At 41.0% G+C, this 12465-nt stretch overlaps 1 protein-coding gene across 3 annotated transcripts in view; it reads right to left on the minus strand.

Moving 5' to 3' along the window:
• Nucleotides 1–10695, minus strand: part of CACUL1 (CDK2 associated cullin domain 1) — a 73414-nt gene extending 62719 nt beyond the window's left edge. For all 3 annotated transcript variants that reach the window (XR_005529326.1, XR_005529325.1, XM_039237307.1), the window contains exon 1: nt 9626–10695. Coding sequence is in view for 1 of the 3 variants with exons in the window: in XM_039237307.1 (XP_039093238.1) it covers nt 9626–10001 (376 nt within the window). In the remaining 2 variants the exon portion in view is untranslated. The remainder of the gene's footprint in view (nt 1–9625) is intronic.
• Nucleotides 10696–12465: the final 1770 nt, after the last annotated feature.

Genomic DNA, 12465 nt, shown 5'->3' on the forward strand with positions numbered 1-12465 from the left:
TTAGACATGGAAAGACATGAAACTTTATTATATACACACATTTTCTCAGGAAGCTATTAGAAAATCTGTTCTACACACACCCACACCCACAACCACACATGGGAAAACACCAAAAAAAGGGAAGACATCAAGTAACAATCATTCTATCTGGGAAGCCCTGAGTAGCAATTGTGCAGTGGGCCTAAGGAATAAACAGAAACAAGATTAACAGTTTCACAAGCAGACAAAAAGAAAATACTGATTAATGGAACATTTTTAAAACAAATACACCAGTGACAGTTATATATGGTGGACCTCACAGAGCCACTGAAGTTTTAAAAATAAGTTTGACAATTGACAATAAACTATTTGTAAAAAAAAAAAAAAAAAAAAGTTTGACAAAAATTATATTAAGTGTAAACAAAGCAACTAATAACAAAGACCTATGTGTAAGAAAATGTAATATGAGTACATTACTGGCCATAATCATACTGTAAAGATCGTTTATTAATTGAACCAAAAACTGTGGTATTAAAAGAACTGAAGGGGTAAGGTAGGTAGAGGTATAAGAGAACTATTATCAATACCTCATATTAATAACAGGAAGCCAACAGATCATATAAAAGTGAAAAATTAAGCAATAACAACATTAACAATTGGAGTGTGTAGATAAATATTAGAAGAAACAGCTAAATGAACAAAAAATTGACTCTGAGTTAGAGGGGCAGGAATGAGGTCAAGAGGTTGTGAGGTCACGATCTCATGGTTCATGGGTTTGAGCCCCCAAGTCGGGCTCTGTGCTGACAGCTAAGAGCCTGGAGCCTGCTTCGGACTCCGTGTCTCCCTCTCTCTGCTCTCCCCAACTCATGCTCTCTCTCAAAAATAAAATAAACATTAGAAAAAAACTTAAAAATAAATATTTAAAAATTTTAAAAAAGAAAATAACTTATGTTAACAAAAACCTAGAGAATACACAAGGGATCAGATTCTATGGATACTAAGTAAGAAGGAAACATAAGTTTAGGTAATACTTATCAAAAGGAATATACTTATTTAAGATTATTTATTGAACTACCTCAAACAACTAGATATGGCTATAACAGTTTGCTCAGTTAATTGGCTGGAACCTGGACTCAATGACAGCCTACATAAAAACAACTGGAACTCCTGATGAATAAAAGCAGGATTAACAGCAGATTAGATACCAAGGAAGACAGAGCAATGGAAACTATCTGAACTGAGGCACAGGGAGGGGGGGAGAAACTGAAAAAGACAATGATCAGAATCTCGGTGATTCAGGTACAATAACAAGTGGTCTAACAATATGTGTAACTGAGGGGGGATGGTAAATCTAAACACATATATGTATTCACACATACATAATGAATGATAATGTTCCAAATTTGACAAATTCTTTTTTTTAATATTTATTTTTGTGAGACAGAAAAAGACAGCATGAGCAGGGGAGAGGCAGAGAGAGATGGAGACACAGAATCAGAAGCAGGCTCCAGGCTCTGAGCTGTCAGCACAGAGCACGATGCAGGGCACAGGGCTCAGACCCATGAACCGTGAAATCATGACCTGAGCCACCCAGGCACCCCCAAATTGGACAAATTCTAAAACCCTACAAATCCAAGAATCTCAATGAATAAAAAGAATGAACATAAAGAAAACCCTACCCCAAGGAACGAAACAACCAAATTGCTGAAAACTTAGTAAATGAAAATCCTAAGAGCAGTCAGAAAAAAAAGGACATGTTAGAGTGAGGAACAAAGATAAAACTATACAGACATTTTTAAAATAAGAAACAAGGCAGACCAGAAGACAATGAAAAAACATCTTTAAAGTGTTGACAAAGAAAAACACAACAAAACACAAACTGTCCATCTAGAATTCTATATCCAACAAAAATATCCTCAGAAAATAAAGGTAAAGTACTTTTGCACACAAACGAAAGCAGAGTAAATTCAAGGCCAAAATAAATGCTAACGGAAAATCTCAAGGCAGAAGAAAAATAAGTGGTTGAAAACTTAGGTCCAAGCAAAGGAATAAAGAGTGACAGAAACAGTAACTGAGTAAATATAAAATACTTTCCAGTTTTTGATGAAGACAAATTTCATATATCATATGACTCTATTCATATGAACTATCCAGAACAGGTGTACCTATAGAGACAAGAAGCAGGCTGGTGGATGCCAGAGGTTGATGGGAGGGAAGAATGGGAAGTTAACTGTTTAACAGGTAAGACACATTATTTCAGGGTGATGAAAATGTTTTGGAACCAAATAAAGAGATGATTGCACTACACTGTGAATGTACTAGATGCCACTGAATGGTTCACTTTAAAATGGCGAGTATTATGTTATGTGAATTTCATGTCAATTTTTTTTTCAAGACAAAGGGATGTTTTAAGCTGAGTTAGCAACTCTATGTTTGACACATGTCATATGTAGAGGATTATGACAATGGCAACACAACGTAAAGGGAAGGAAGGAGAAATGAAGTATATTGATATGACAATTGATAATGTTACACTATATGTGAAGTGGTCTAATACCTGAAATACACTGTGATAAGTTTAATTTTCATATTGTAAATATTAAAATAAGCCCTAAAAAAATTAAAAAACTTAAAAAAGACATGCTAATGAGCCAAACTGGAGACAAAAAATGAATCATAAAAAAATAACAACTGGATAGCCAAAAAAAAAAAAAAAAAAAAAAAGAAGAACTTCAATCCTTATCTCTTACTACACACAGGTATCAACAGATCACAGATCTAAACATAAAAGGTAAAACTATAAAATTTCTAAAATAAAATACAGGAAAAAAAATCTCCCTGATTTTGAGATAAGCAAATATTTCTTAGGATAAAAAATAAAAAGTACAAGGCATAAGAAAAAAATGATGTTAGACTTCATCAAAACTTAAACCTTCTGTTCTTCACAGGACACAGTCAAGAATAAAGAGACAAACCACAGGGATAGGATTCATAATACATATTATCTCACAAGATATGTATCTAAAATTAATGTTGAATTCTTAAAATAAGACCCAAGAAACACAGAGATTCTCACAAACAAAATCACATTAAAGGGCAATATGCACATGAAAAGCCAATAGTTTCTATAAAAGGGAAATGCAAAACAAAACCACAATGAGATATTACTGTTCTCCCTCTAAAATGTTTAAAATTAAAAAAAAAAAATTACAATTCCAAGAATGTGAAGCATATCAGTATAAATAAGTATGTGCAGCAAATGGAACTTTTACACATTCCTAATAGGAATGTACAATGATACAGCCATTCTGAAAAACAGGTTGGCAGTTTCTCATAAAGTTAAACATATACCTAATGTGTGACCAAACAATTCCATTTGCAGATATTTGTATGAAAACCTATCTCTAGGGGCACCTGGGTGGCTCAGTCAGTTGGGCGTCCAACTCTTGATTTCTGCTCAGGTCATGACCTCACGGTTCATGGGTTCAAGCTCTGCACTGCGGTCTGCAGTGGCGTGCAGAGCCTGCTTGAGATTCTCTCTCTCCCTCTCTCTCTGTCCCTGCCCTGCTTGTGCACGCGCACTCTCTCTCTCAAAATAAATAAGCATTAAAAAAAAAACCACAAGAAAACCTATGTCTACACAAAATCCACATGATGGTTCATAACAGCTTTATTCACAATAACCCAAATTGGAGACAACCCAAATGATTACCAACAGATGAACAGACACACAATTTGTAGTATCCCAGCCAAAACAGAACTCACCCTTAAAAAGTAGTAATATGCAAGTATATGAATGACTCTCAAACACAGGGTGAAGGAAAGAAACCAAGCATGAAATAATATAGATTATATGATACCATTTATATGAAAACCTAGTAACAGAAAGCAGAGGGACTAAGGGGTGCAGTACTGAAAGCAGAGAGGCATAAAAAGTATTTAAGCGATGAAAATGCTCTCGAATGCACTAGTGGTTATTGTTGGAGAAATAATCTTCCTTGGGTTTCTTGCACTCCTACATGTCTTGCTGAGTGTGCTAAGATTGCAAGACCCATACCAACTACTCTTGAACCTGAGCCATTCTACAGCTGGTAACCTTGGAAGATGAGATAATATCTTCCCCTGAACAAAGAGCAAGCTTACTGCTTTCTATAAAAGCAGTAGATTCCCCAAGTTCAATAGTCAGCAGCTGCAACACAAACCCAGTGAGGGAGAGTCCATCGTGGCTATACTGTGGTTGCCTCGGGGAGACTTGGGGGGTAATAGGAACCTATGCAAATATGCTGACTCTCATACTATTTGCTGTGCCATGAATAACGTTTCTTTTGGTCTCTGATCCAGGAGTCTCCTGACTTCTGCCAGCATTCAGCAGTAATAGGCTGGCTTCTAGCTGGCTCAAATCCTAGATAAAACTTTATGCCTCAAATGGGTACAATTTACTGAATATAAATGGAGAAGGAGAAAAGTGGGAGGGAAGGTGAGGCTAGAACACCAGAAATTCCTTAGTATGCAGAAGAATGAATCCAGACTTCTGAAGATGAGAATGTTTGAGTGTTTTTATCATATCCAACACACACACACGCACACACACACTCTCTCTCTCTCTCTCAAATGTCCTCCAAGGCCCTTCATTCAAGGAATTAAGAAATGCATTGGTGAAGCATATACTCATTTCCTTGAAAACTGCTGTGGTGGCTGTCCTTTTTAGTTCTGGATTAAAGATGGGTAATACTGCCACTAAAAGGGGCTCCCTGATTTCAATGGGATAGTGGGATTTCCAGAGTGACAAAGGACAAGTAGAAGCACTTAATCCTCAGATATAAAGTAGGCCTGGTTATTATATCAGGCAGGAGGGCCAGACCCTTTATCAGAGTAGCTCGGATCTCTGGTGGTAGCTAACCGTGGTGTCCTTAAGTAAAACAGATGTGGAGTTGTACTAACGTTATTACTTGATGAGAAGAAAAAATGAAAACGAAAACAAAAAACTCTAGGTACATCAAACTGAGGCCTGACTTAAGTGGCCACAATGGAAGAGTTATGGCACATCACCTAATATGCAGGCTGAACTTGTTCCAAAACACAGAGCCCCTGGAAAAAAGGAGACAATGGGTTCCACTGAGGAGGGACCTTAAAAACTGCATCAAGCACATACTTAAAGTCTTCCTCCCAGCCTTTTCCAAATGGAACATGCCGCTCTTCATCAAGGAGGCAGTGCATGTGGGAAACAGAATCACTTGGGCTTTTTAGGGGTTACTCAGCGCTGGCTCTAAGCCCATATTAACCCTTAGGGATGAAAACGTCACTGTGGTAAACCAGTCAGATCTTTCACTGAGAAAGAGCCTTCTGGCTCTGATCCATCTCACAGTGGGCCCAGTGAATCCACAGACCCACCCTGCAATTTCCCCAGTTCTTGAACACACAGCGAAAGGTTCCCTAAACTACGGAGTAAGGGTTATCAGCATAAGAAGGGCCAAGTAAAATCCCCTAGATGTGCCCCTTCCTAACAAAATAAACCCAAAGGAAGAGCACATCTCTGTGGAAACTGGAGAGGACACAACCAACTTCAAAGATGTAAAAGATACAGGGATGGGGACTGTTACGACACCCTGTTTCACGGACCTATTGGGCAAGCGCAGAGAACATGATTCTAGTAAGTCATGAAGCGGTGACTCCGGTTGTAGTTGTTGTTCTGGTCTGCACTAGGACAAATCAACACACTCCCTGGCACCTAGTATGCATCTCTTGAGCTTACAAATGCTTTCTTTTTATCTATTCTAAATACACACCACCAGAAGCTGTTTTCATCTTACAGTCCAGAAACTGACCTTCACTATCATAGCTCAGGGCTTCATCAACACTCCAGCTACCTTCCATTATTTGGTAACAGACCCAGCACCTCACTGGTCCACTGCATTATTAGTTCAACCATCAAATCCTATATCCATACCCACACCTGGTGCCATCTCACTTTCTATTTTGTGCCAACCTAAGAGGTGGAAGATAGTATTACTCTTTTAATATGAATGTCTCTGATTACGTAATAATTCCGAACATCTCTTTCTATGCATGTTAAGATTTGCTATTCCATAAGCCACTTATTAATATCCTTTCCCTACTTTGCTACAGAGGTTGCTGCCCTCTTTTTCTTGCTGTGTAGTTCCTTGTCTAGTCTACAGATTAATCCCTTATCAATACTGGGCACTACAAATACCTTCTCTCAAGCTTTCATCTTGCACTGAATGAAAATCTTTAATTTTTATATAATCAAAATCATTACTTTTTCACTTTCATAAATTTTTGAAGCTTTAGGAGTCCCTCATCCCTAAGAAAAAACTTCTTCAACAATGTCTTCCATTCATTTTATAATTTCTCCTCTTACATTTAGGTATTTTTGATTTTTAGCCATCACCCTTTCTGCCTATGGTATAAGGTTTGTTTTTTCTCCATATACTGAGCCACTCTCCATAGCAGGACTCCTTTCTCTAGTGATTTCTCTTAAGTTCCTGAACACATACAGGTAAATCTCCACTAACTTGTTCCCAAGTCTATATTTCTGTTACACTACACTGCAGTTACACTAGTTTTTATTACTACAGCCTTGAAATAGTATCTTAATTTCTTACACTACAGTTTTTATTACTATAGCCTTGAAATAGTATCTTAATTTCTGATAAGGCAAACCCCACCAAAACCAAATCTCTAAGACTGCTTTAGCTATTGATAAGCTTTATCCTATCCGCCATATATGAATTTTAGATCTAGGTTACTGAGTTTGTCAGACAAACCAACTGGAATTTTGATGGCAGTTTAATTGAATTTATAGATTAAAATGGAGAAAACGGACCTGTGATAATAAATATACATATCTCAGAGCATGGAAAGATTTATTTCGATTCTCTTCTAGTTCCTTATTCAAGTTTTAAAGTTTTCTTCTTAAAGTTCTTATGTATTTTTGTGTTAATTTCTACAGACTTGACAGATTTGTTGCTTTTATTGTATTTTCTTTTAATTACCTTTACTAGCTGGTATTGCTAGTGTAGTAAATGATATTAATTTTTATGGTTTGATCTTTTTAAAATTTTTTTAAATGTTTATTTATTTTTTGAGAGAGACACAGAGCATGAGCAGGTGAGGGGCAGAGAGAGAGACAGGGAGTCACAGAATCCAAAGCAGGCTCCAGACCAGGCTCTGAGCTGTCAGCACAGAGCCTGATGCAGGGCTCGAACACACAAACCGTGGGATCATGACCTAAGACAAAGTTGGATGCTTAACCAACTGAGCCACCCAGGCGCCCCTGGTTTGTTCTTAAATCCAGTAACCTTGCTAAATTCTTACTAGTTCTAATAGTTTCTCTCAGTTCTAATGGTTCTTCTAGGTAACTGATATTACCTGCAAATAATGGGTTTTAGTGCTTCCCTTCCTATCCTTACACTTATTTTTTTCCCTTTGTAGTGTTAGCCAGGATTCTTCTTCAAATGTTAAACAATAACAGTGATAGAGGGCATCCTTAACTTGTTACTGATCTTAAAGTGAATGAATCTAAAATTTCTCCATTAAGTATTATTATTTGCTATTATTGTAGGTTTTTGGTAATGACCTTGATCCAGTTATCTCATATTCCAAGTATACTAAGAGTTTTTTTTATCACACAGCTATTGGATCTTATCAAACGCTTTTATGGTATCAAGATAATCATGATTTTTCTTCTTTAGTCTATTTATGAGATAAATTATATTAACAGTAAGTAGATGTTGAATCATATTTACATTCTTAAACTCCAGAGATCAGGATTCTTTTAACAAATTCTTAGATTTGATGTGTAGGATTTTCATATCTATGCTAATAACTAAAACAGGTCTATAATTTTCTCATATTGTCCTTATCTAGTTTTAAAATCAAGATTTCACTGACCTTATAAAACAAACTAGGCATCTTTTTATTTCCGTTTCCTAGAACAACTTGTGAGAAGGAATTGTTATTTAAAAGGCCAATGCAACTCACTTATCTCAGTCCAGTTTTTGAAAGGAGAGGTCTTTACCATTTCACTTTGTTAAATATTTATCAGTTCAAGCTATCCGTTTCCTCTTTCAATATGTATTTTTCTAAGAATTTATACTTTTCATCCAGGCTCTCATATTTATTAACCTACAGGAGTTCATAAAACTCTTTTTAAAAATTTTAAGCTGGTAGTTATTTCCCATTTTTTCATTTAATTATATTTGCATCGATTTTACTTGATTAGTTACCAGAGGTCTATCTAGCTTATCGATCTTCAAAGAACAATCTTTTGGTTTAGCAAGTCTTTCTTTTGTTCCTAATTTCATTGGTTTCTGCTCTTGACTTGATGCTGTTTTCTGAACTCCCAAATGAATGTTAAGCACCAAAACAAGCTTCCTACAGCATTTAGAGAAGTCACTAGGCCACTGTGTCCAAAGCCTGGTTTCACTTCTAGACTTCAACACACAACCTATTCAATATATTGTCACACATACATCATACAAAAATAAAATCATATCCATAATCCTACCAACCATACCTACATACGAATGTCTTTGACCAAAGCTGTATCTTAAAGGCAAATAAATTAGATTATGTGCTTGAGCCCACCAAAAAAATAAAAGCGTAAGGCTGTTAACTGTGTATCTGAATCAAGGCAGATATTTTCTCTACACACCTAATTGGACAATTACTGGTACTGCTTGATAAAATTAGTAACTAGAAATGAAATCTCCAGTTGCTTTACCAGATGCCATTTAAAACTTGCTGTTATTAATAGGAGAGAAAAATCTGGCTGCCATGGTCACTTTTCACCACTACCACCACCTCCAAAAAAAACCTACTCAAAGCAAAAGCACTTTTTTTTCCTAGCGATAGAAGCTAGGTTTAGGGTCGGTTTCGGATTACAAAACAGATTTTGGTCTTCAATCCTTCTGCCTGCAATTGACCATTAACGCAGATCACTAACAAAAGTTCAACATCCTCTTGTACACATGCTAAATGGCTTATTCTTAGGAGTGTAGCCCTTGAAAGAGTAATTTTATACGCTGTTAGCTTCAAAACGGATGTCGCTCCCACGGCATTGGTGTTACTCTAGAAACAACTACATTATCAGGATGTAGAAGGTGCACGCTGGAGAAGGGAAAGAACGAGGTGTAGGTACTGGTCAGCTTTCTAATTCCCGACTGGTCTAACGCAGACTCGCTAAAAGCGCATGAACACAACTTGCAGACTTCTCTCTGGCTACAAGAAAAAAAGAAGAAAGAAAACAAAACAAAAGAAGAAGAATCCCTAACGCAAGTCCGACGGCCTTATTTCCCCCTCACGTTGGAGGGCGACACTTTGAAGGGGCAACGGAGAAAAGGGCTTCTTGGTGTTGAGAGCGAGGCAGCCGTGACAAGGCTCGCATGTGCAGGAGAACTGGGGCTCGTGCGCGCACCAGGCTGCTTCTCGAGGCCAGGTAACACAAGACGCCAGGGCCGCTCCGGCGCTGGCCGCAGACACCGAACGGGGGGGGGGGGGGGGGGGGGAGGGGGGACCCAGGGACCCACGCCTGGAACAAAGGAAGCGGCGCTGGCCGAGAAGGGTGGATTCGGTGTCCGGGTGGGGAGGAGAAAAGCCAAGGCTGCGGGGGAGAGGCTGCACTCACAGAACTTGGAGGTGGAGGTGTTGATGTTGATGGTGGAGCTGGGGGTGGGGGTGGGGGCGGGGGCCGCCTTGGCCACGGCGGCGGCCGCGTCGCAGCTCTTCAACATCATGATCACCCCATTGGCCTCCGGCGGCGGCGGCGGCGGCCCCATCGAGAGCCCCTCCTTGGGGCCCTTCCTGTCCACCGAGGCCGCGGGCACCGCAAGCAGCTGCCCCCCGGGCGGCTCTCGCGCAGGGGCTGGGATCGACGAGGGGGGCGGCGGCGGGGGCGGGGGCTGCCGGAAGCCGTCCACCGCGGCCTCCCAGTTGTTGTGGTTCTGGTCGTCCATCATCGCCACGTAGCTGCCCCACTCCTCCTCTTCCATGCTTTCCTCCATCCTGCAGGCCCCCGGCACCCTCCCGCCTCACAGGCACCTGCCGCCCGTCTCAACCCCGGGCCAGGGGGCACCGCAGCCTCCTCGAGCTCACATCGCCGGCGGCCGGCACGGGCGCGGCGGGGAGGGGAGCGGCGCGCCGGGTCTCTCCGTCTCCGCCGAGCCGCCTCTTGGAGACAGGGCTGACGGCGGTGGGCGCTCCCGGGCTCTCGCCTGGGAGAGGCAGCCGTAAAGCGGCAGCGCCCCTTACGACATTTTACAGCAAGTTCCAATCGGCAGTTGGAAAGGGCAGCTGGGGGAGCGGCCAGGAGGGCACGTGGTGCGAGGAAAGAGCCAGGAGAGAGCAAAGTGAAAAGGGGCAGGAGCGGTGAGCCACCCCCACGCAGAAGGGCAGAGGTTCGCCCCGCCTCTGCTGGCCTCCGCGCCGAGAGGGGCGGGGCCTCGGGTCCGGAGGCGCTGTCGGCCGTCCCGCCCCCGACCCGGCCCCACGTGACAAGGAGGTGTGCGCAGGCGCGTTCCCTGTCTGGTTACCAGGACGACCGGAATCTGGCCGGCTCGGAAGATGCGCCCCAAACCGTTCGGCGTTCGCGGTGCTACAGGCCCCGGCTTCGGTGGCGGTGTTCTTAACGCCCTCCGCGATGACTGGGCCTTCGCGCCGCGCGGGGCTTCGTAGCTCGGGCCTTTGGTTGACGACAGAGCGAGCGGGCCACACGAGGCCGCGGTTCGCACGTTGCAAATGGGTGGGACTGCCCTTGGGTGGACCTTGATCAGTCGGCTCGCTGGCCTCAGCCCCACACTACGGAAACCCTCAAAACCAAGAATAAAAACTGAAACGTAGCAAGGTGGCTTTAAAAAAACACAAAACATGCGTGTGAACTATTCGTGGTCTCTTTTTTTTTTTTTTAAGTTTCTTAACTTCTCCATACACTGAGGCCAGGAATTTAAATTTTTTTAATGTTTATTTAATTTTGAGAAAGAGACAGAGCGTGAGCAGGGGAGCGGCAGAGAGACGGAGACACAGAATCCGAAGCGGGCTCCAGGCTCGGAGCTGTCAGCACAGGGCCGGTCGCGGGGCTCGAACTCTGGAGCCCTGAGATCGTGACCTGAGCCCATGTCCCGCCCTTAACCAACTGAACCACCCAGGCGCCCCAGGAATTTTAAATTAAATGCCAATCTTCTTATGGTGTTTAACAAATCTGACTACAAATTTTGGATTGTGTGTGAGAGTTTTGAGGGGCAAGGTTACTAGTTCTATTAGAATTTCTCTAATTCCTCTGCATTCTCCAATTATAGCAATAGTATATGAGAATATATGTTATGACTTTATTGTGGAGCTTATTCTAGCTACTGGTGATAAAGTCTAGAAAAAACTGTTATTACACTTAAATTAGCAGATAACCTTTATTTCCACAGATATGTGGTTAGTGTAAAGAATCACTTCACCCACTGAGAAATCATCGTCTCAGGTGTACGTCAATGTCCATGTTTGTTTCGCTTCCTCAACATATGTTTTCCCGTATATTCTGTACTATACGTAATGGAACTGTTTACCAATTATTTAACAATGATTTAATTAGACAGTGCCCTCACATATCAATTAATGGCATATATTTTTTGAACCAGTGCATGTTTTTAATTCCCTGGGCCTAGAACTATACTAATGATGTGACCCTGGGAGGTTTGGGGAATACTTCTTTTTTAGTTTATTATTTTGAGAGAGAGGACGCGTGTGGGGGGGGTAGGGGCAGAGAGAGAATCCCAAGTAGGCTCCGTTCTGTCAGCACAGAATGGGAGTTGGGGGTTGGGGGGAGCTTGATCTAACAAACTGCGAAATCAAGAGACAGAGGCTTAACCAGCTAAGCCACCCAGGTGCTCTGGAAATATTGTTTTTAAGTAAAAGATAATTGGGTAAAATGCTAAGGGTGGATAAAAATGTCACCTTAGAATTCTGTGCCTAGCAAAAAAAGAAGATGGAAAAAGGAAAACGAATTATCTTTTTCAGACAAATAGCAACTGGTAGTTCATCAATAGACTCTCTAGGTGGGTATGACTGGAGATAAAAAGAGATGTCTACATAATAAAATATTCAATATACAAGGAAGATACAAATCATAAATATATCTCTAGTAACAAAATATGTGAAGCTAAAGTTGACAAAAGTACAAGAAGAAAGAGAACTCTACCATCATAGGTAATTTTCCCATCGCTCTTGAATAGATTTTAGTGGGTTGAATAGTAGCTCCCAAAAAGATACATCCATATCCTAATCTGTGAAAACTTACTTTATTTGGAAACAGGGTCTTTGCAGATATAACTAAAGTTCTTGAGATGAGATCTTTCTGGATTGTCCAGGGGGCCCGTAACACCAATGACAAGTGTCCTCCTGAGAAAGATAGTGAGAGATATGAAAGAGAAACTAGACAGGAGGTAATGTAACCACACAAGCAGAGATTGGAATGATGGAGCC

This window comes from Hyaena hyaena, unplaced genomic scaffold (genome assembly GCF_003009895.1).
Source record: "Hyaena hyaena isolate Hyena2069 unplaced genomic scaffold, ASM300989v1 scaffold_124, whole genome shotgun sequence".
Taxonomy (NCBI): domain Eukaryota; kingdom Metazoa; phylum Chordata; class Mammalia; order Carnivora; family Hyaenidae; genus Hyaena; species Hyaena hyaena.